The sequence below is a fragment of the Penicillium macrosclerotiorum genome (genome assembly GCF_028827735.1).
Source record: "Penicillium macrosclerotiorum strain IBT 26536 chromosome Unknown utg000001l_segment0_segment0, whole genome shotgun sequence".
Classification (NCBI taxonomy): Eukaryota; Fungi; Ascomycota; class Eurotiomycetes; order Eurotiales; family Aspergillaceae; genus Penicillium; species Penicillium macrosclerotiorum.
In genome coordinates, this window is record NW_026643081.1 from 1,927,490 (window position 1) to 1,946,068 (window position 18,579).

The 18,579-nt window shown below is 47.7% G+C and overlaps 7 protein-coding genes across 7 annotated transcripts; 3 read left to right on the forward strand and 4 right to left on the reverse strand.

The window, feature by feature from the left end:
* Positions 1-128: 128 nt before the first annotated feature.
* On the forward strand, positions 129-1,118 carry atp4 (F1F0 ATP synthase subunit 4; the record flags this gene model as incomplete). The annotated part of the gene is made up of 4 exons (XM_057072368.1): positions 129-159; positions 229-677; positions 775-997; positions 1,093-1,118. The coding sequence occupies 4 exons, from the start codon at positions 129-131 to the stop codon at positions 1,116-1,118; spliced, it is 729 nt and encodes a 242-aa protein (XP_056938898.1).
* Positions 1,119-1,896: 778 nt separating this feature from the next.
* Positions 1,897-3,339, forward strand: N7462_000643 (tetratricopeptide repeat protein; the record flags this gene model as incomplete). The annotated part of the gene is made up of 6 exons (XM_057072369.1): positions 1,897-2,499; positions 2,569-2,608; positions 2,671-2,764; positions 2,821-3,127; positions 3,185-3,249; positions 3,309-3,339. The coding sequence occupies 6 exons, from the start codon at positions 1,897-1,899 to the stop codon at positions 3,337-3,339; spliced, it is 1,140 nt and encodes a 379-aa protein (XP_056938899.1).
* Positions 3,340-4,430: 1,091 nt separating this feature from the next.
* On the forward strand, positions 4,431-5,284 carry N7462_000644 (uncharacterized protein; the record flags this gene model as incomplete). Its single annotated transcript, XM_057072370.1, has 2 exons — positions 4,431-4,798; positions 4,885-5,284. The coding sequence occupies 2 exons, from the start codon at positions 4,431-4,433 to the stop codon at positions 5,282-5,284; spliced, it is 768 nt and encodes a 255-aa protein (XP_056938900.1).
* A 472-nt stretch (positions 5,285-5,756) lies between these two features.
* N7462_000645 (FAD-dependent oxidoreductase) lies at positions 5,757-6,983 on the reverse strand (the record flags this gene model as incomplete). The annotated part of the gene is made up of 1 exon (XM_057072371.1): positions 5,757-6,983. The coding sequence occupies one exon, from the start codon at positions 6,981-6,983 to the stop codon at positions 5,757-5,759; it is 1,227 nt and encodes a 408-aa protein (XP_056938901.1).
* Positions 6,984-7,944: 961 nt separating this feature from the next.
* On the reverse strand, positions 7,945-10,449 carry N7462_000646 (ABC transporter ATP-binding protein; the record flags this gene model as incomplete). Its single annotated transcript, XM_057072372.1, has 1 exon — positions 7,945-10,449. One exon carries the CDS (start codon positions 10,447-10,449, stop codon positions 7,945-7,947), a length of 2,505 nt encoding a protein of 834 aa, XP_056938902.1.
* Positions 10,450-12,569: 2,120 nt separating this feature from the next.
* On the reverse strand, positions 12,570-14,521 carry N7462_000647 (beta-N-acetylhexosaminidase family protein; the record flags this gene model as incomplete). The annotated part of the gene is made up of 2 exons (XM_057072373.1): positions 12,570-14,234; positions 14,300-14,521. The coding sequence occupies 2 exons, from the start codon at positions 14,519-14,521 to the stop codon at positions 12,570-12,572; spliced, it is 1,887 nt and encodes a 628-aa protein (XP_056938903.1).
* Positions 14,522-16,325: 1,804 nt separating this feature from the next.
* On the reverse strand, positions 16,326-17,903 carry N7462_000648 (histidine phosphatase family protein; the record flags this gene model as incomplete). The annotated part of the gene is made up of 5 exons (XM_057072374.1): positions 16,326-17,085; positions 17,145-17,277; positions 17,345-17,547; positions 17,603-17,666; positions 17,741-17,903. The coding sequence occupies 5 exons, from the start codon at positions 17,901-17,903 to the stop codon at positions 16,326-16,328; spliced, it is 1,323 nt and encodes a 440-aa protein (XP_056938904.1).
* Between the last annotated feature and the right edge of the window lie 676 nt (positions 17,904-18,579).

The following is an 18,579-nucleotide window of genomic DNA, read 5'->3' on the forward strand; positions in this document are numbered from 1 at the left end:
GGGTTTTTCCGCCGCACCATGCTACATCCAAAAACGGCTAGCGTGTGCAAGCCCGTCCTAGCCGTCCCGACCTCAAGTCTCCTCTCCGATTCACCCACCCTATTCACAGGATCTTTCCATCCGCAACAATGGCTTCGCGTCTCGCTAAGAGCGCCATTGGTACGCAGCATCTTACTTGCCCTGGTCCGTTCTGATGTATTCCGGTATCTAATATGCGTTTCACTCCAGGCGCCGCCCGGCTGCGGCCGACCGTTTCCGCCCGTGTCCCTGCCATCACTGCTCTGACCTCAACCCGCGCGGCCTCCAACGTCCCTGCCGAGGAGCCTGCCAAGAAGGCTCAGTCGATCCTCGATGCTGTTCCCGGCAACTCTCTGGTGTCCAAGACCGCCACCCTCTCCGCTGCTGCCGGTCTGTCCATCGCCGCCATCAGCAACGAGCTCTACGTGATGAACGAGGAGACCGTCGCCGCCTTCTGTCTGCTCTCCGTCTTCACTGCCGTTGCCAAGTACGGTGGTCCCGCTTACAGCGAGTGGGCTAAGGGCCAGGTCCAGAAGCACAAGGACATCCTGAACGCTGCCCGTGCCGACCACACCAACGCCGTCCAGCAGCGCATTGACAACGTCAAGGAGATGTCCGGTGTTGTTGAGGTCACTAAGCAGCTTTTCGCTGTCTCCAAGGTACGCATATTATGTTCACTACCAACAGAAGTACCATCCGGAGGCGAATTAAATTCGACAAGTTCTGTGTCCTGACCTGGTTTTTGTCGTTTTACAGGAGACCGCCCAGCTTGAGGCTCAGGCCTATGAGCTCGAGCAGCGCACTGCCCTCGCCGCCGAGGCCAAGACTGTTCTCGACTCTTGGGTTCGCTACGAGGGCCAGGTTAAGCAGCGCCAGCAGCGTGAACTCGCTGAGTCCGTTATTGGCAAGATCCAGAAGGAGCTTGAGAACCCCAAGGTTCTGCAGCAGATTCTCCAGCAGAGCGTTGCCGATGTTGAGCGTGAGTGTCCCCTTTGAATATTCAGATTATCCGCATCGATTGATTGCTGTGGTCGATTTGTTTGTTGTTGGACTGTTGGCTAACATTCTCCACAGGCATCATGGCTTCCAAGGCCCAGTAAATGGACTCCGGTGGCTCCGTCGGCTGTTGCCATTGTGTACAAAACTATAGGGGCTATTTGCATCTGCTGAGTTAGAATTGCAATACCATTTTCTTTTATCGTCCATATCTGTCGATCGTCCCTTGAGGGATTGCTCCGGCTTTCTGTCCGATTTCGGCGTCCCGAGTATACTCTTCTAGCCTCGCTCTATTGTAGAACATGGAACGTCTCCTTGCCTCAATTTTTAACTCGTAGTTCTGCCTTGCGTATGCATGGAATTCCTTTTTGGATCGAACTTTGCTTTATATCTATTCTTCGTAATGGGCCTCCGGCCTCGGTTTTTGGCAGTTTCATGACGCTAAGGACGCATGGGCCGATGCAGCAAGCCACATGTGGGACACACACCATATATAGATAATGAATTCAAAGCAGCGATATTATGACGTATTTTTATTTTCGGGCTTATTGCGTCGTCGGCATTCCCGACGACCTCCATCGATTCTATGCATGGGTGTGCTTGCCCTGTAAGCGCCCTCATTCAGCTTAGCCGCAGAGCAGACCCAATGGAACCGGCCGACCAGGCCACCCACCACAGCCACGACACGAACCTGGAGCACCGTCTCACTATTCTTACCCAGCTAAACCTCTTCCTTTGTCATTTCACGGGCTTACGCAGCACCCATCACATAATCTCCAGAGATCTCTAGGCGCTGGCTTTTATTTCTCCATCTGAGGGTCCACCTTTGTTCCCCGCGCACCTCCGCATCGAGCCGCATCGCATATCGCAATACCACCAAAAATGCCTTCACTCAAACACATACTCCACAAACGTGAGGAAATCAGTGAGAAATCTCAAGCATCTGATGGCAATGCACAGTCCTTTCCAGCCGTTTCATCCCCGCCCGAGATCACATTCCTTCGCTCAGATACCTTCGGGGAAGAGGTGATCACCCCGCCGTCCTTCTCAAGCCACGAGTATGAGCATAAAGATGCGCCTGCTTCGCTAGAATCATCTCGTCCTTCGTCAACTACCTCACGCCGAAGCTTTCAGTTTCTCCACCGCTCCTCAAGGTCGCCCTCCCTATCCAGTCCGTCTCCGCCGCGGCAGCGCCGCTTCTCGCATCTCCTCCATCGCAACCGGAGCAACTCACGCGACTCCTCTGTGAACATCCCGGACAATTTGCCTCAAATTGAGGATGACCAAAATTTCGATAAGCAGGAGCGTGAGGCGCAGTGGGAGAAGCGCGCAACGGTGCTCATCCAGCAAAATCCAAACCTTGGGCATTCTGGCGCTTCACTTTCGTCACCGCTGCAGTCTCAAGGGGACATCGCGTTGCAGGTCGGACAAGACGGCAGGTCAAGGAGTTCAAGTCGGAGTTATGCTGAGGATCTAAAAGATGACGTAAGTTGGGTTGTGACCTTCCAGTCAGATAGGAATGTGAAAATATGTTGTTGTTGACACCGGGGGCAGGTAAATATTCAAGAGGCGATTCGGCTGCATGAAGAAGGAGGTCAGTCCTTCAAGAATCCCAAGACTGGATCTAGTTTTCGTATCTCTAACACTGTCCTCTAGAACTGGAACGGTCTACCCAAATGTTTGCACATCTCGCCGATCCCAATGGTGCAAATAACCCTTTAAGTCAAGTCCTCTATGGTCTAGCCCTCCGGTATGACATACAATTGAGCTCCAGCGGTCAAGTATGTGTTGACAATTTTTCATTAGACACGGGTGGGGGTGTGACAAAAATGAGACTGAAGCTGTGACATACCTATCCGCTGCAGCCACAAATTCAGCTGCTGTTGAGTCAGAGGCCCTGCGTGCAGGCATGAAGAAGGGCGGTGTCGCCAAATGCGAACTCGTTCTTGCCATCTTCGAGTTGGCGAACTGCTTTCGTATGGGCTGGGGTGTTGAGAAAGATCCTGCTGCGGCTCGACAATATTATGAGACTGCTGCAAATTTGGGAGACACGGACGCCATGGATCAAGTTGCATGGTGCTACCTCGAGGGATTCGGGGGTAAGAAGGACAAGGTATGTTGGGAATACTGCCAAAAATGGATGGACTCTCGCTCAATTCTATGAATACAGTTCAAAGCGGCCAGGTACTATAGGCTGGCCGAGGAAAATGGAAGCCCTACCGTAGGAAACTCATGGTGCGTAAAGTGGAGGTGCGAAAACTGTCTTTTTCTTTTGCTAATTGGTGCCTCTACAGGATCTGGAAAGAAAAATACAACCCTAAATAAGCCGTTTCTCCACGGCAAGAAGACTAACAATCAGCATACTCGGCATTTCTCTCACGATTTTTCTTTGTATCATGATATCACTCTGCTTGATTTTGGGGATACTTCTGGTCTCGTAAAATTTTTGTACAATTTGCATTAATCATGCGCCATGGTCTATGAAGACAATGAGCCTGTCTTTGGATGTTGTCTCGCTTGTACTATTGTGGATCTTGTATATGTGTAACAGATTCAATCACTCATTATGGCCTATTATTCTGCGACTGTGGATGCATATGGACTATTTAACGATGATCCCCGAGGTAATCGCAACAGTTGTTCTACGATAGGTTGTTTCTGATTGGATGATATTTCCAATGGTACACTGTCTTTACCGAACATAGCTTCACATCTCGGATAGGGAAAAGAATACAACTTCTACACTCTTTCGCTTAGACAGTATCTGTTACCTCTTTAAGAGACCGTCTTCCAACGTGATGTGCGGTGGTTTGTTAGCTTGTTCATGAATCCTTCTCATCCTGTCTACTTGTCAGACATGTAGGTACATACAGGTTCCCGCGGCTTTCTTTCTGAGGGTTCCCAAATCCAAATATGTATTTGTGCTGTGCCACGACGTCGGAGACATATCAGCACCGCGCCGTGAATAAGTTGCCCCGGCCGCTCGTTCCAAGCTGACTCGATGCAATCCAGGGTCTTCTCCAGCCTAGGTTAGCGCAAATTACTGCCGTTTCGTAAGATCGCACTTGTTTAGGAATAGGTCGGGGATCCACTCTCGACCGCAGCAGAAACAATCATCGGAACCCAGCGCCCGACTCTCATTTCGAACCTATAGGATGATTTTTCCGTAACTCGAAACCAGGGCGCAATACGAGGAGTGGAAACTCTTGGCGAGGACTTGGACAAGTGTGTGCTTTGATCTACGAGGGAGGAATCGTATCAATGGGTTCAATGCCACTGCCATCGAGCAGAGCCTATTTATAAGTATCGCGAGTATCGTGCGACGTTCTTCTTAAATCCAATCTAAATCTCGTATTTCCAATTGTATGGGTCAATTTTCAGTCTGTCTGTCTCTGAACTCCACACCAACTGCTATTATGGGACAATCAGGTACCATTCTATCATCTCTACCACTATTCGCACTTTTACCTTTCCTCAGCCACGTACAAGGAAGCTACTATGACGATTATGCCAATAGCCTCGACACTTTTCGCACCGTCAACGCAGGCCCCCTGACAACTGTCTTCACACCACCCGCTTCATGCCTCAGCACTCAGACCGCAGTAACATACGGGCGCCCGTACTTGCTAGTAGGATGCGAGGGCCCGTATGGGAATGAATGCTGTCCCGACAACTGGAAATGGGATCGATATTTCAGCCCGGGTCAGTGTCCATCCGGGTATAAAACATGTACACTGCCTACATCGACGCAGAGATCTGAGACCACAGCGATTTGCTGCCCAAGGTATGTTCATTCAGTCATCCATAATTTTCGATACTGAACACCAGTTTTTCTCGATCTCGAATCTCTACTAATATTGATCAACACAGCGGATTTGATTGCGGCGGCAAAGACACCTGCAGCAAGACCTTCAACTCGTACTCGACTATCACCTACACGGACCCAACCCTCTCTGTTGTAACATCAGTCTATGGGATCACCGCCACTCCAATCCAAATTCGCTTTCGTGCCTCCCAATCCGACCTTGTGCCCATTCCCACGGATTCTCTCGCACTACCAGAAGATCACTCTCTTAGTAAGAAGGAGAAGATTGGCATTGGGATCGGCGTCCCCGCTGCTGTAGTGCTGCTGTCATTCGTGGCATTCTATGGGCTTCGATATTATCGGAGAACGAGGGCAGGCAAGACGCCGATACAAGAACCACTTGGGGATAACTTGTCATATAATAACGAGCCGCCACCCGCATATGATGGATCAAATCTGAAATAACGAGAGGAAGATGGCTTGAATGATTTTTTTGGTTGGTTTTGCGCTATTTATTAACTTTCTGTCTCTCTGATTCCAACCTTGATACCTATAGAGCGCAATTGCCTGTTTACATACGTATATTGTATTCTATGACGAATTCGATCAATTGTATGCAAAAACTGCCAATGGATGCAAAAACTGCCAATGGATGCAAAAACTGCCAATGGATGCAAAAACTGCCAATGGATGCAAAAACTGCCAATGGATGCAAAAACTGCCAATGGATGCAAAAACTGCCAATGGACATAAGTTTCAACGCAAGAAACCCAGAACAAGTGTTGTCTTTTTAGATACCTAATGTTTGTTTAAAGGTACAACAGGGAGTTATCGCGCACTTGAAACACCGTGTCCTTGATTTTCTTTTGAATACAGTAGTCATCATCAAATAATCCAAGATACTGCCATAGATGCAGTGTCCAATGCATCTGCCTCGCTATACCACTTGAAGCTCCTTCAGGTTAATTGTTTCCTCTTCTGACTTCTGAAGATAGCCCTTTAGCATGAAATGGCCAAGGAAGGGTGTATAATCAAATATCATATCTCGAAGCTTAGAAATCGGCCAGGGTAACGAGTGGAACATTCTCCCGAGGAAGCGAGCGAATTCCATGTTGTGATTAACATAGTCAACTCGCTGTTTTTCGTATAGCTCAAACCCAGCATTCACAGCGCGAATATCTTGCAGATCAACCCCATCTAAAGATCTAGCAAGATAATACCCATCTTCAATAGCCATTCCCATTCCATATGCAGCATATGGCGAGACTGGATGGACAGCATCACCCACGCACACTATACGCCCAGATGACCACTTCGTCATTGACGGCCGGTTATAGATCTCCCATCTGTAAACCTGTTCGTCAAAATTCGTGGCATCAAGAAAGCGAGGCATAGGTTCAGTCCAATTTTCCAGGATCTTTTGCAAATGCGCCTTCGGATCTTCTGGTAATGGCTTACCCTCCCAGGAAGGTTCCACAACCCACCATTCAAAGCCAGGCTTACCATCATGAAGCATTGGAAAATAACTTGCTTGATACTGCGAGCTATGCGATATCATGCCAGTATTCTCGGTGATGCCAGGGATTTGATCGCACCATGCAAGCCAGAGGCGAATACCTGTATGGAACAGGTTAGGGTCACCAAATGCTTGCTTTGAGACACCTGAGCGAATTCCATCCGCGCCAACGACAATATCGGCAGTAATTTTGTTTCCATTTTTGAAGGTGACTTCAATAGCATCTTGAAGATCAGTGTAAGAAGCAAATTCGTGATGGGGAAAAAGAATGTCTTCCGTGTCAGGAATCAGGTCAAGCATCTTCTTAAATATTGATGAGCGTAAGACACCGTAATGCCAACCTTTGATCCCCATACGTCTCTCAACTTCGGGGTTGAATGGCAATTTGACACGCTCCAATCCACGATCGTTGTTAAAAGTAGTTGTCGTATAGGATCCTACATTGCTAAGACCTATCCCGAATGAGCGTAGAACTGCTAGCACTGGCGTAGACAGCAGGACTGCGCCACCAATGGCCTTAAATTCTGACTGCCGTTCAAAGACTCGGACATCGTAACCGCGTTTGCGAAAGGCAAGTGCTGTGGAAATCCCGCCGGGACCACCGCCAATGATTGCAACCCGCTTGCCGGGGCGCCATTGCCCCGGCATTGTGAAGACTTTGCACAGTGATGATAGGCAGAAGTTGTAAAGGAGTCTCGGGGCCTTTGCAATGAAATGTTTTTGAATTAAAGTAGATAGAGGACAACTGTGCTATATCAGTATCAACTGGAAACAAGACCACGATCAATCACAGGATTTCCGTGGTGATTTATAAGATGATGTGCCTAGCTTTTACCTACTACCTAGGCAGGTACCCCGCCCCCATCTTCCCGAAATGCAACCTCATTTAGACGCTTCAGGTCTTTTATTATGCCCACTTGCCGAGTTTCAAGTCGTCTTCGTAGCGCCCTGGCCATTCACCCATCTGGCGAGAAGGTTAGTTCATAAGCGGAAATTCGAATCGACTGGTTAATCTCCGAAGCCGTCGACAATTCATACGTCGAATTATCCGTGCCCACAACGCGGAAGCACGGATTGCGGAGCCGGACCAGGTGCAGATCTATAAATGAATAGAAACCAAATCTGGCATCGATCTTTTGATGACACTTATTCTGTTTAGTCTATTGAGGAAATCAGATCCCGCATATTTCCTCTTCGAGATTTACTCATGGCAGTCTGAAAAATTGACGGGTCGATTTCATTTCGGTTCTTTACATAGATAACGCTGCCTTCTAATTCACGAGATTTTCAGAGTACATTAATTTTTTTGCTCAACATAGTGAATATGAGAATGATTCTTGCAAACTTATCATGATTGAATTTTGATAATCCTGACTGTTGACATATGTAAAATCATTGATATACACAAGTTAATGACAACATCCATACATCCCAAATTTACCTACATGCAGAACCCTGGGTTTGATAACCATTCACAAGCGGATTCCAAGGTCCTTGTTGGCATTATTCTAAACGTCCATATTTGGTATAAATTGAGAGACAACCTTTAGATTCCATTCAATATTATAAGGTAATTCATAGCGCTTCTTGTTATGGAAGAGACATTGCCTTAGGTCAATTTCTCATCCAACGAGTCCGTCTGTGCTTTCCACAATTTCGAGTATTTTCCACCCTGTTTCAAGAGTTCGCTATGTGTCCCTTGTTCAATAATTTCTCCCTCCTCTAGTACTAGAATTTTGTTCGCTCGCACAACAGTGGAGAGTCGGTGTGCGATCACAAGAGTAGTGCGTTTTTGGCTGATTCTTTCCAAGGCAACCTGGACTTCCAATTCTGTCTCAGTATCAATTTTGCTTGTAGCCTCATCGAGGATGAGAATTCGAGGGTTTTTGAGAAAGACTCTCGCAATCGCGAGCCGTTGCGCCTCACCACCAGACAGTTTGATTCCATTTTCTCCTACTTGGGATTTATATCCCTTGGTGAAAGTGAGAATTTTATCATGAATTGCTGCGGCCTTACAGGCCTCATAAACTTCTTCGTCAGATGCCGATGGCTTGGCATAGCGCAGATTCTTCATGATAGAGGTATTGAAAAAGAGCGGTTCTTGGGGGACTATTCCGACCGCGTCCCTAAGAGATCCTTGCGTGATATCTCGGATGTCGTGTCCGTCAATCTTGATGCTACCAGAACCGACATCGTACAGGCGCATGAGAAGGTTCATGAGAGATGACTTGCCTGATCCAGTGGTTCCCACCAGACCGATTGTCTCTCCTGCGGGGGCAGTAAAGGTAACGTCGCGCGTTGCCATGCGATGGCCATCGTAGGAGAAGCTGACATTCTCGAACTGGACGTTCCCCTCGGCATAGGGTAAAGGGATGGCCCCCTCCTTGTCTACAATATCGGGTTTCCTTGAGAGTAACTCGAGCACTCGTTCCGCATCAATTAAATCTTGGATCAACCACCGATATCGATAGGTGAGATTTCGAATAGGCCCAATAATGGAGCCCCAGTATTGGGTAAAGAAAATGAAGTCTCCAGGGGATGCACGGCCTGCATAAACCTCATGGATAATGAGGCCACAGAGAAGTGTGAATGTGGTAGGAATAAATGCTGATGTGGCTGCAGAAAGAATAGAAGAACGTGTCACGTAATCCCTCTCCCGGTCAAGAGCCTTATCCACAGCGCTCCCAAAGTGGTCCTTTTCATAGGAGAACATGTTAAATGCTGAAACAGTAGGCCATCCTTGCACAGACTGGTGCATGATTCGGGCTTCCCGTCTTGAAGACTTGACCATCTTTCGTCGACTGTCAATATTCCAGCCAGAGGTGGAAACATGGAGAGCGAAAAAAGTAACCGACGCAATAACCATGCAAAGTGCGATCGAAGAGTTAAATTTCAAGTACAAAGTAGCGAATGCCACAAGTGCGTCGATCACCGTCGGACCAATTTCCAGAACTGCTGTCTCAAAAAGACTGCCCAGCGCATTTCCTTGTCCAATAGCTCTCATCACTTCTGCAGAGTCTCGAGAGGAGTGGAACTTCATGTCGAGCAGCATAACATGATTGAAAGCTGCGTTCGTCAACTGGCGATATGAAAATTGCTGAACTGGAATTTTTGCCAGAGAGTCAATAAAGCCTAGGCCCGAGCGTCCTTCGATAATCCGTATGGCGAAATAAATCATAAGGTCGGTATACGGGGCTTCTCCAGCGAAGATCTTGGTGGATATGATTCCCATTTGACGAGGAACGAGGACAGTTGTAAAGCGCCACGCGATCATACACAGTATACAAACAGACAAACACGTCTGGGTCTTGAGATCGTTTCTCGGTACGAGGTATGGCCAGATAGGCTTAAATTGATCAACATACTCCCTCCACGTCTCGCATTTAGCGAGCAGACTTTTCTTCTTCGGATCTTTCTTATTGCTATCACCTTTATCCTCATCATCGGAGTCTGATTCGGAGTCGGAGTCAGAGTCTGTAGCGCTATCAGCAGACGTAGAGTTGTCTCCAATTTTTGCAGGTTGGACAGGTGATGCGTTGTTGGTAGCGGTCTCGACTGAGGTATCATCATCGGTGTATGGGAGCAGCGGCCCAGATTCTTCTTCTAATTTCACAGGGCGCTTTGATGCAATGCGCCGGAGAAGACAGTCAATGAGAATCACGACAAGACTTAGAATTCTAGTAGATTGAATCGAAAGTGCAGGACCATCAAAGAATGCAAACGTTGTAAAATCAAGAGACAAAAGTGCTATACAATAAATCAGTGAAATTAGCGAGAGACCTGAGGTTTCTGTCAGAATTAGTCTTTTGCGCCCAGACATGAGAGCCCAAGCCCCAGAAAAGAAAGACGTTGCTACAATGTGATTTTGGACATCTCCGAAGTTGTAGCGACCTAGCGATATCAAGGCCACATCAGCCATAAACAATAACGAAACAAACATGGCGAGAGTATTGCGAGCCGCATTCTTGCGAAGGAGAGTCCATTCTTCGTGAGACTTTCGCCCATGGTGGATGAGAAACGATGTAAAGATGAAAAAGAGGCCAACGAGAGTAGCGACGATGCTCAGCGCATGCCTCACATCTAGCGCATGTTTGATTGACAATGCGAAAGACATGATGAGGCTGGTAGAAACCGTGGAGATGAGAGTTAAGGAAAATCAGTAGCGGGGGGGTGGGCGAAGATCACTCGTAAATAGCCTGAGGAGCCTCATCCGTTTGGCAGCCCTCGAACCGTTCAACCCTGACGGGGTCCAAGCTGTGGAGTTAGTAGGCGAGTTATATGTGGAATAAATACGCGGCAAATTAATGGTTCTCGCTTATGAGGTATCCTGCATAGCGCGCGGTAATAATGTTGGGTGGCCTCATAGTTATCACATCCCTAGACCCATCCCTATCTATTTAGCCCCCTTCTATTGATCACAATTAGATGCATGGCGGCAGCCGGGACCGTATTAAAATTAAGTCATGCTTGTTGGTCTTCGATTTAACTATTCTGAGTCAAGGACTTTTGGTGATGGCTGTGATGACTTGCTGCATACAGGATAAGCAGGGGATGTCGAGATCAGGCACCACTGGGCGTCTCGAGGCGTCAAATGAATCCTGATCCGATGACATGATCGGAGTCAGCCTCAGGTACATCTCACATCCCCTGGATAAGCCTCGCAATTGCCGTAGATATCTTCACAATCGACCTTTCTTGTTCTTTTCCCTCCCCCACAGTTCTATAGTAGGCGTTCTTATGGCAACGCTTGGCCCCGTCCCTTCGGTCTTGCTGATCCTTGTTTGGGAATCCCCCAGCCCCCTCCAGGTCCAAACACAGGTCTTCCTGTCACCCCGAGACATGTTTGTTAGACTTATTCAGAAGCTCATTGGTCCCGACCCTGGTTCAAAGGATGAGGATCGGGTATTTTTATCGAGTCATACCCAGTGAGCTCACATGTGCCGTCATCGCACCCAGGGATCCGGGAATCCTCAGCTTCACGGGAGACAAGCGGCTCCAGACCGTCATCACAGTCTTACTCACCGAAGCGCCCGCGATTCCATCTCCACCTGTCCGCTGTAGTGTCGCGAGTATGGGTTCTCCATGATCTCCGAAAACGCAGGAAAGATCGGTGCTGGGCCATGAGCAGGCGGCAGCACAGAACAGTATCGGTCCATCTTGCAACCCTGGTGTGGGTGCCTAGGTGAGAGCCTCGCCTGGACGCTGGGCGAAACGTGAGGGAAAAGTCAAATCGGTCGGGCCCTGGTGCTATGATGTTGCGGTCATCGCTCCCAGTCTATACATCGTAACCTAATTTGTATGATGCCCCTAGATCCCAGCTTGGATCGATTTCATACCATTCGGCTTTTTCGGTTATAATTATGTATACTATGGATCAAGACAAGAGAAAGGCACTTATCGAACAGCTCGTGTGGCCAAGTGGCTAAGGCGCCCGTCTCGTACCGTTCCAGTAACGTGAGATTTAACGGGAGATCGCCGGTTCGACTCCGGTCTCGAGCAAATTCTTTTTTTGCTCTGAACTTCTGAATCATCCGTTCATCCCACACCATTTTGGTTCACATCTAAAAAAATGGCTTACGACTAGATAGACTAAGTGAATGATATAATATTATATGTATTGAGAAAAATCCGCCGCCTTTTTTTATAAAGAGATGGGTTGAGATGTTTTTTAACGACTAAAATGGGACTTGGTTCGGGTGAGTGAAATAAATATATAACATATATATAATCTTCATGAAAAGTATTGAATTGGCTAAGGAAATATGATCGTGAAGGAGATTGAGCAAATTTCACCTTAAAGTCCGAAGTCACGTACAAATGACATCTTATAACACCAAGAGGAGTTGACAGCCCTTGTATGTATTTCCATATCCCCTAGGCTGACCTAAAGAAGATGATCTACTCTTAAGCTGCTCGAGAGTCGACAGGATCAATGGTTGTAATCTGACTCGTTTCAACCTTAAATCAACCATAGGCTCACAAATCCATTGGTCTAGCGATATCCTAAAATTATATCTACCAAGAAACTCCATATTCTCTCTCAGAACCTTTCCTTGAGTTTAAGAAAATGCATGCGTGATGCAAGCGCTTTTCTTGTCAATTAATACTCACGATATAGATTAATGTTCGAATTCTGTGGACGTCATCCCCAGGTGACTATAGTATTTACATGCTTCTTTCCCATCTATTTCATCACACAGGTTTACCTGATCATCCGTGAACTTGAAGGACAACTTAGTGGCCCTTGTAAATAGCCGTGGCATTTGCCAAAAATTTGTCGAACAAGCCATCACCAGTAATAGGGATGATCGATTTGGGAAGCTCTTGGCCCTCATCGTTTCGGTCATTCACGGTCTTGGTCTTAGTTTTATTGACCCAGCCCTGGGCGGCAGTGAACTCGCTGTGAGCCTCTGTCTTATGGCCCTCATCAAGCGCATGGAGCATAGCAATCAAGTGTTGGCAAGCCTTGGCCCATTGCATGGCAACGGTTGACCAGGGAGCCACATCATTCGCAAAACCCTTCATTTCCATGCGCGGAAGAACGTCAGGGAGTGTAGTGAGAAGGGCAAGGCGGTTGATCAAGGCCGATTCTCCGTTTGTATGTCGACTTTTGGTGTGTGGGGACGCTTTTCTAGCCGCCCAGAAGGCTGTGATATCGCTGCTTAACTGAGGCGAATGAATCTGGGGAGAGCGGTATGGCCAATTTTGGTTCAGATCTACGAATGCTAGCAGTGCTCCGTGGACGGCTTTATCACTGCCTGAAAGTTCCCACAATATTGCAGCCATTGACTGGTCGGCATCATACTTTGGCCCGTTCCACATGTAATCGCCGTAGTTGGCAAGGGCGGGCATGGAGGCGTAGGCCTGCTCCATCGGATTCGAGGTGAAGCCGAGGAGATACTTGTGCAAATCTGCTGAACGACCAGTAAGGGGGTTGAGGAATAGCCGGTTACGATTGCCATCGTTCACGGGGAAATTGTCCCACAAGAACAACTTCTCTGTGACATAAGTCGAGGCGGCCCGTTGCACACTTGTGTCGTTGATCTGATCGCTGAACACGCCTTCACCGGTCCACTGGATGCTGATGTTTTTGTTCAGCATGGTACCAAAATCTTCCTTGTAAGGATTTGGTGCGCTGCCAGCATAGTTGGTGGGTACGGTCTCAAGATCGTTGAGGCCGTTTGGCACCAGATATTCTTTCTGAATGCGGTTCAGATAGTAAGCCTGGGCATCGGCCAGCCAATGCCAGTTACCCGTGTCAACCCACTTTTGCTTATCTGAGTCACAGTGGAATTTTGTAGGTATGTCATCAAAGGCAATGTAAAAGCTTCGAACGCCAAGTTTACGAGCTTGATCAAGCTTGGTGATTGTGGCATTGAAGTCGGCATCCGAGGAGTAACACAAGTCCAGACCCGGAGACAGAGCAAAGGTGAAGTCGACATGATTGGTATTAGCAGTGTCAATGAGTTCTTGGAGCTGGGTAAGGGCGTTGCCAGTGTAAAGTGTGCGCCACTTTGCACGAAGTAGGGGGTCATCCTTGGGGGTATAGACATAAGTGTTCATCTTGTGTTTTCCATAGAAGACGAACTGGTCGAGACGCGCCTGGTGGGACCATGGCTGTCCATAGAAGCCCTCAATAGAGCCACGAATGGACATAAGTGGCCAGTCTCGTATCTTGACACTAGGAATAGTATGGCCATTGCCGAGCTGACGAAGCGTCTGTGCGGCATAGAAGGTGCCACGCTTATCCACGCCATTGAGCACGATACTCGGCTGCCCTTTGAAATCGCCAGCTACAAGGATGTACCCATCGGCAGTGAACCCATCTGCAGAGCTCCCTGTGAAAGCTTTCGCTATGGTACCAGCAATTTCATTCTCAGACTCGGTACCAATGACTATCTGGTGCCACGGCCGATGGGCTGCGGTGAGACATTGGCTCTTCCCCCAGCAGACAACACAATCACCTTGATCAAATCAATTATGGCCGAGTCTGTGGCATTGCCTGTCACAATAGTGACATCTCCAGTAAGCAAGACTCCCCGGCCATGGGAAGAAATCTCTTGAGGTGTGGGCGACAGTGCGAGAGGGCCGCTGTCCCTACTAGTGGGTACCGCAGTGACTGTCCCAAGAGTTAGGAGACCAAGAAGGAAAGCTCGAAAGCAGGAGGTGTATTTGATGAAAAACATGACTTTGGGTTGATCCAGATAGCCGCGGTAGCACCGTGGGATCTATATGCTTGTTGGTGGTTGTTTTTCTTGTTTACCCCCCCTTGCAGGTTACCATAAACGGTTACATTATTCCCATGGCTCCTACCATAGCATGATAGTCACAAGAAGGTCCTAGCAACAGCCTCTAGCTAGAGGTGACATTCAGAATTAGGCTTTGTCCCTCGGGTATTGCAACGCTAGGGTCGCCAAGAATCGACGTTAGGGCAGGCGCAGGCCGGCGGTGTTATGTGGTCCATTACATAAGTGCGAGTCCACGTGATTCGCATCTCGATATCTTCGGGGCCCAACCCCCAAGACTTAAGAATCTAAGACTTTACGAACTAATCACGCTTCAATTGTAGCAAGCCTATAGCAAATTTTTTGCAGTATAATACGTCCTTCCTTAGGTCCTTCAGGAAGCCTATCGAAGTCTTCCCCTTTTTTTTGTCGTTTATCTTTTCGTTTTTCTTCCTATTCGTGATTTGTCGTTTTCGTTCGCGGTCGGGGACTATAGGCCCCGCTATATCTACCCTATTAGAACAGCGGTCGCGCTACGGATCTACGAGATCCTATTATTTCGCGTCTACGTTTTAGCCTTTTTCGTCTTTCTAATCGTAGCCGTGCACGATCATAACTTTGCTTAGTTATCTAAATAATACATAATTTCCTCCTATTTGCTTAGTTTGACTACCCGCGGGTGACCCGCGGGTAACCCTCGCGAGGGTCCTACCTATACTAGACCTGACCCGCGGGTCAATAAGCCAGATCCTCGACCCTCAAAACGAGGGTCGGAGGGTCACCCGCCGAGGGTCACCCGCGGGTCGTGCCGAGGCATACCTCTATAGCTTGAATTTTCCTGACGCCTCTAGGGCTCCTTCTATCTAAAACCAGTTGAAAGAAGTAAAAAGGACCTCTGTGTGGCAAAAGGATAGAATCTACGGCTTTTGAAATCACATTATCTATCCGGCCTTGCTATATGATTGATTATTGACTATCACCACGATTCTTGCTTTGAGTGCTAGAACACGGACAAAATATGTTTTTCGCTTCGTACATGCAATTACTATTGGGAGTATCTCGCTACTAGGTGTCTGGAGGGGGAATGAACTCTCGCCGGAGTATATGACTGTAGGGCAACTATTCCTCAGGGTCAAGGATCCTGAGGGGCGTATGCCCTCGAGGACTTTGAAACCCCAGGAACAAACCTTCTCAGGTACTGTAATAGAAGAGGATTGAAAGTTATTTAATCGAGACGAACCCTCGTCACGGCTTGAATTTCAAAAGGCGCTTATTGGCCAATCTGCCTTCGTCCGCGTTGAACAAGCCCATTGACATTTCAATAAGTCAAAGTTATTGGAACTCGGTGAACTATCTGTTTTGAAGTATCCGTTTTATCTATTCAGCAGTTAAAAAGACAGGGCAATCTCGTAAGCGAGGTCAGTCCCCATGTGGAGAGTACGAGACATTTAAAGCTTTTCCTCTTCCCAACCTAATTTTTCTTCCTACAAAGCTTTGTGTGAACGAATAAGCCGGATGAATAGATTGAAGAAGGCGACTTCAAGTGAATAGCATTTTTGAGCAGAATGTCTTTCTCAATTTCTGCGATGCAAGTTACCCAGTTCAACAACTAACATCCTTTCAGGGCCCAGTGACTCTGTATTTTGTCGATATTGTCAATCCGAGTTTGAGCTGCAACTTCACCGAAGATCTTTGATGTCGCATATCAGGCTTAGTAAATATATCAATTTGAGTAGAAATGCCAAGACTTGCCAATGGCTAGCAACTAGACAGTGCATTCAGCCTTGAAGTCGGTGGGGATGTATTTCTTGAAAAACGTTGTCAGTGTATCCAGCGGACATGCTGAGAAGTCGCAATCCAAGTCAGGATGCGCTGGCACAACCATTCCCTCGTAAAACATTCTCACCACCTGGTTTCCGTTGGTCTTTTGCCACAACTCGATTATGACATTCGATCCGAACGGTGGCCATGGCAGGTCCGGATCCGCCACAACCGACAGAAACATGTCCAAGCTGGCATCATGGGCTGAATAGACTTCCAATTTAGTGCTGCGATCGGACAGAGAGGTCAAAATATCCGCCAACCAGGCACCGACACTCAAACGCTTTGCCAGTTCAGCAGACGGGTTATGACGATAGAGATTGTGATACAAGCTTGTGCCTGGGATCACTGCCGTTTGGATATCCTCCGGAGTAAGATTTCCCTTCAATCCAAGGCCATGGCAATAGGCGGCCGATGCTGGATCGTACAAGACTTGTGTGGTGTTATAGCTAGCCAGACCCGTGGTGTTATAAGCATTCACAAGCTTGTTTTGAAGAGCTGTGTATGGGGCGAGAGTTTCTTCATAGGCTGAAGAGGTAGAGTATGCAGATATCAACTTAGCAAGCTTGGGGCAAGCGCTCGAGGGGTAGACCATTGTCTCGATTGCGCTTGGTTTGACATGCATAGTCAATGTGTCGCCTGGGGCCCTGGTATCAAGAGGGTAGAAGCCGTTCATCAAATTTTCGACCGATTCTCGTGTACGCCTAGTGTTGGAGATGTTAACTATGTGAGTAGGCATGATTTCACAGCCATTGTAACTTACCAAATGTAGGTGTGACTGATCTTAAAGCCCGGGTCCATCTTCTTTGGCAGAAAGCCGAGGTCATCAACATAGGTCGAGCGAAGCGTGACTCCGAGCCTCTGCAGTTGATGAGAGCCGAATGTTGTCAATTCTCCTATAGGCTGTCAGCCATCTCAGAGTTGCTTTACATTATCATCGAGGCTCTCACGATATAAACTTACCCAAATCGCAGTCTCCTTCCCACATGGTATAGGCAAAAGCACCATCGATACTGGCCATCTCTTTCATGAATGGCGATCTGTTATCTGAGATCGTATCGCCCATATTCATGAAAGCAAACTCGTCCGGATTTCCGCACTGGTACCATTTTGTTGTGTCGCCTGGGATGGGCGTCGACCCAGGGGATCGGCCTCCATGACGATGCCTATTGGTTGACATTAGCAGAAAGAACCTATACGGGACAGATCTATAGCACGTACATGACTTGTAATTTGACCATATGCGCATTTTTGAGTGGGCTCCAGGTCGCACCAATGTTACGGCCTATCAGTCGATTTGTCAATGTTAGCAGAGAAAACACCAAGCACTCGAGAATGAACTTCAGGGCACCCACTCACCCTGACAATAATTGTATTGCTTCCAGAAGGGCGTTGTAGTGGCAGAATGGTTGCCCCCTATGGTTGGAACAGTCGCGGCTTCTTGATCATGGCGGACTGGAGATCCAGTTGCCACATTGGCCGAGATCAAAAGCTCGAGTAGAAATGCCCAAGACGCGTGCATGTTTGACAAAACAATTCCAACACGCAGGAAAGGAAGGGCATATTGATTTCGATATGCTTTGCTTTTTATAACTAACTCACTATACTTAACTAAATTGTTGACTAAACTGGACATAATTGCTCACAATAGGAAAGGCTGTGTGAAGAGCATGGTCAATGCAGTCACCCGTGCACAAAAGAGCAGCGCGGAGTGGCTGTTTTCGAAGCTTTCCATCGTTAAAGAGATTAATGTCGGCTAGATAGAAAAGTTAATGCACAAAAGTGACCAATGCATAGGTAGGGATGAACAATCCAGAAAATTAAACAATCACGTGGGCCAGATTATTCGCTCTCCGTCATGCCCACGTCTATGTCGGTACCTTGGCCTCCGAACCGAGCAATTTTAAAATAACGCCCCTCGGCAAATGCAATATCCTAGTTGAGTTTGGTTTGTGAACCGCGCCGTGACTTCCGAGTGGGCTCGTACGCTATATGCGCAGGATCTTCATTGGTGCAACGGAATCGCTCCACCTAGTTTTGTGACGTGATGTTCCGAAAGTTTCTGTAAGAAATGTGCCTACAGGGAAAAAACACCACCCACAGCCCAGAACAAATTTTTGAAAATGCGTCATATTTGCAATTTATACAGTCTACCTGTATCCGCGTAGGCATTTACTTCAATTGACGCGTAAAAATGC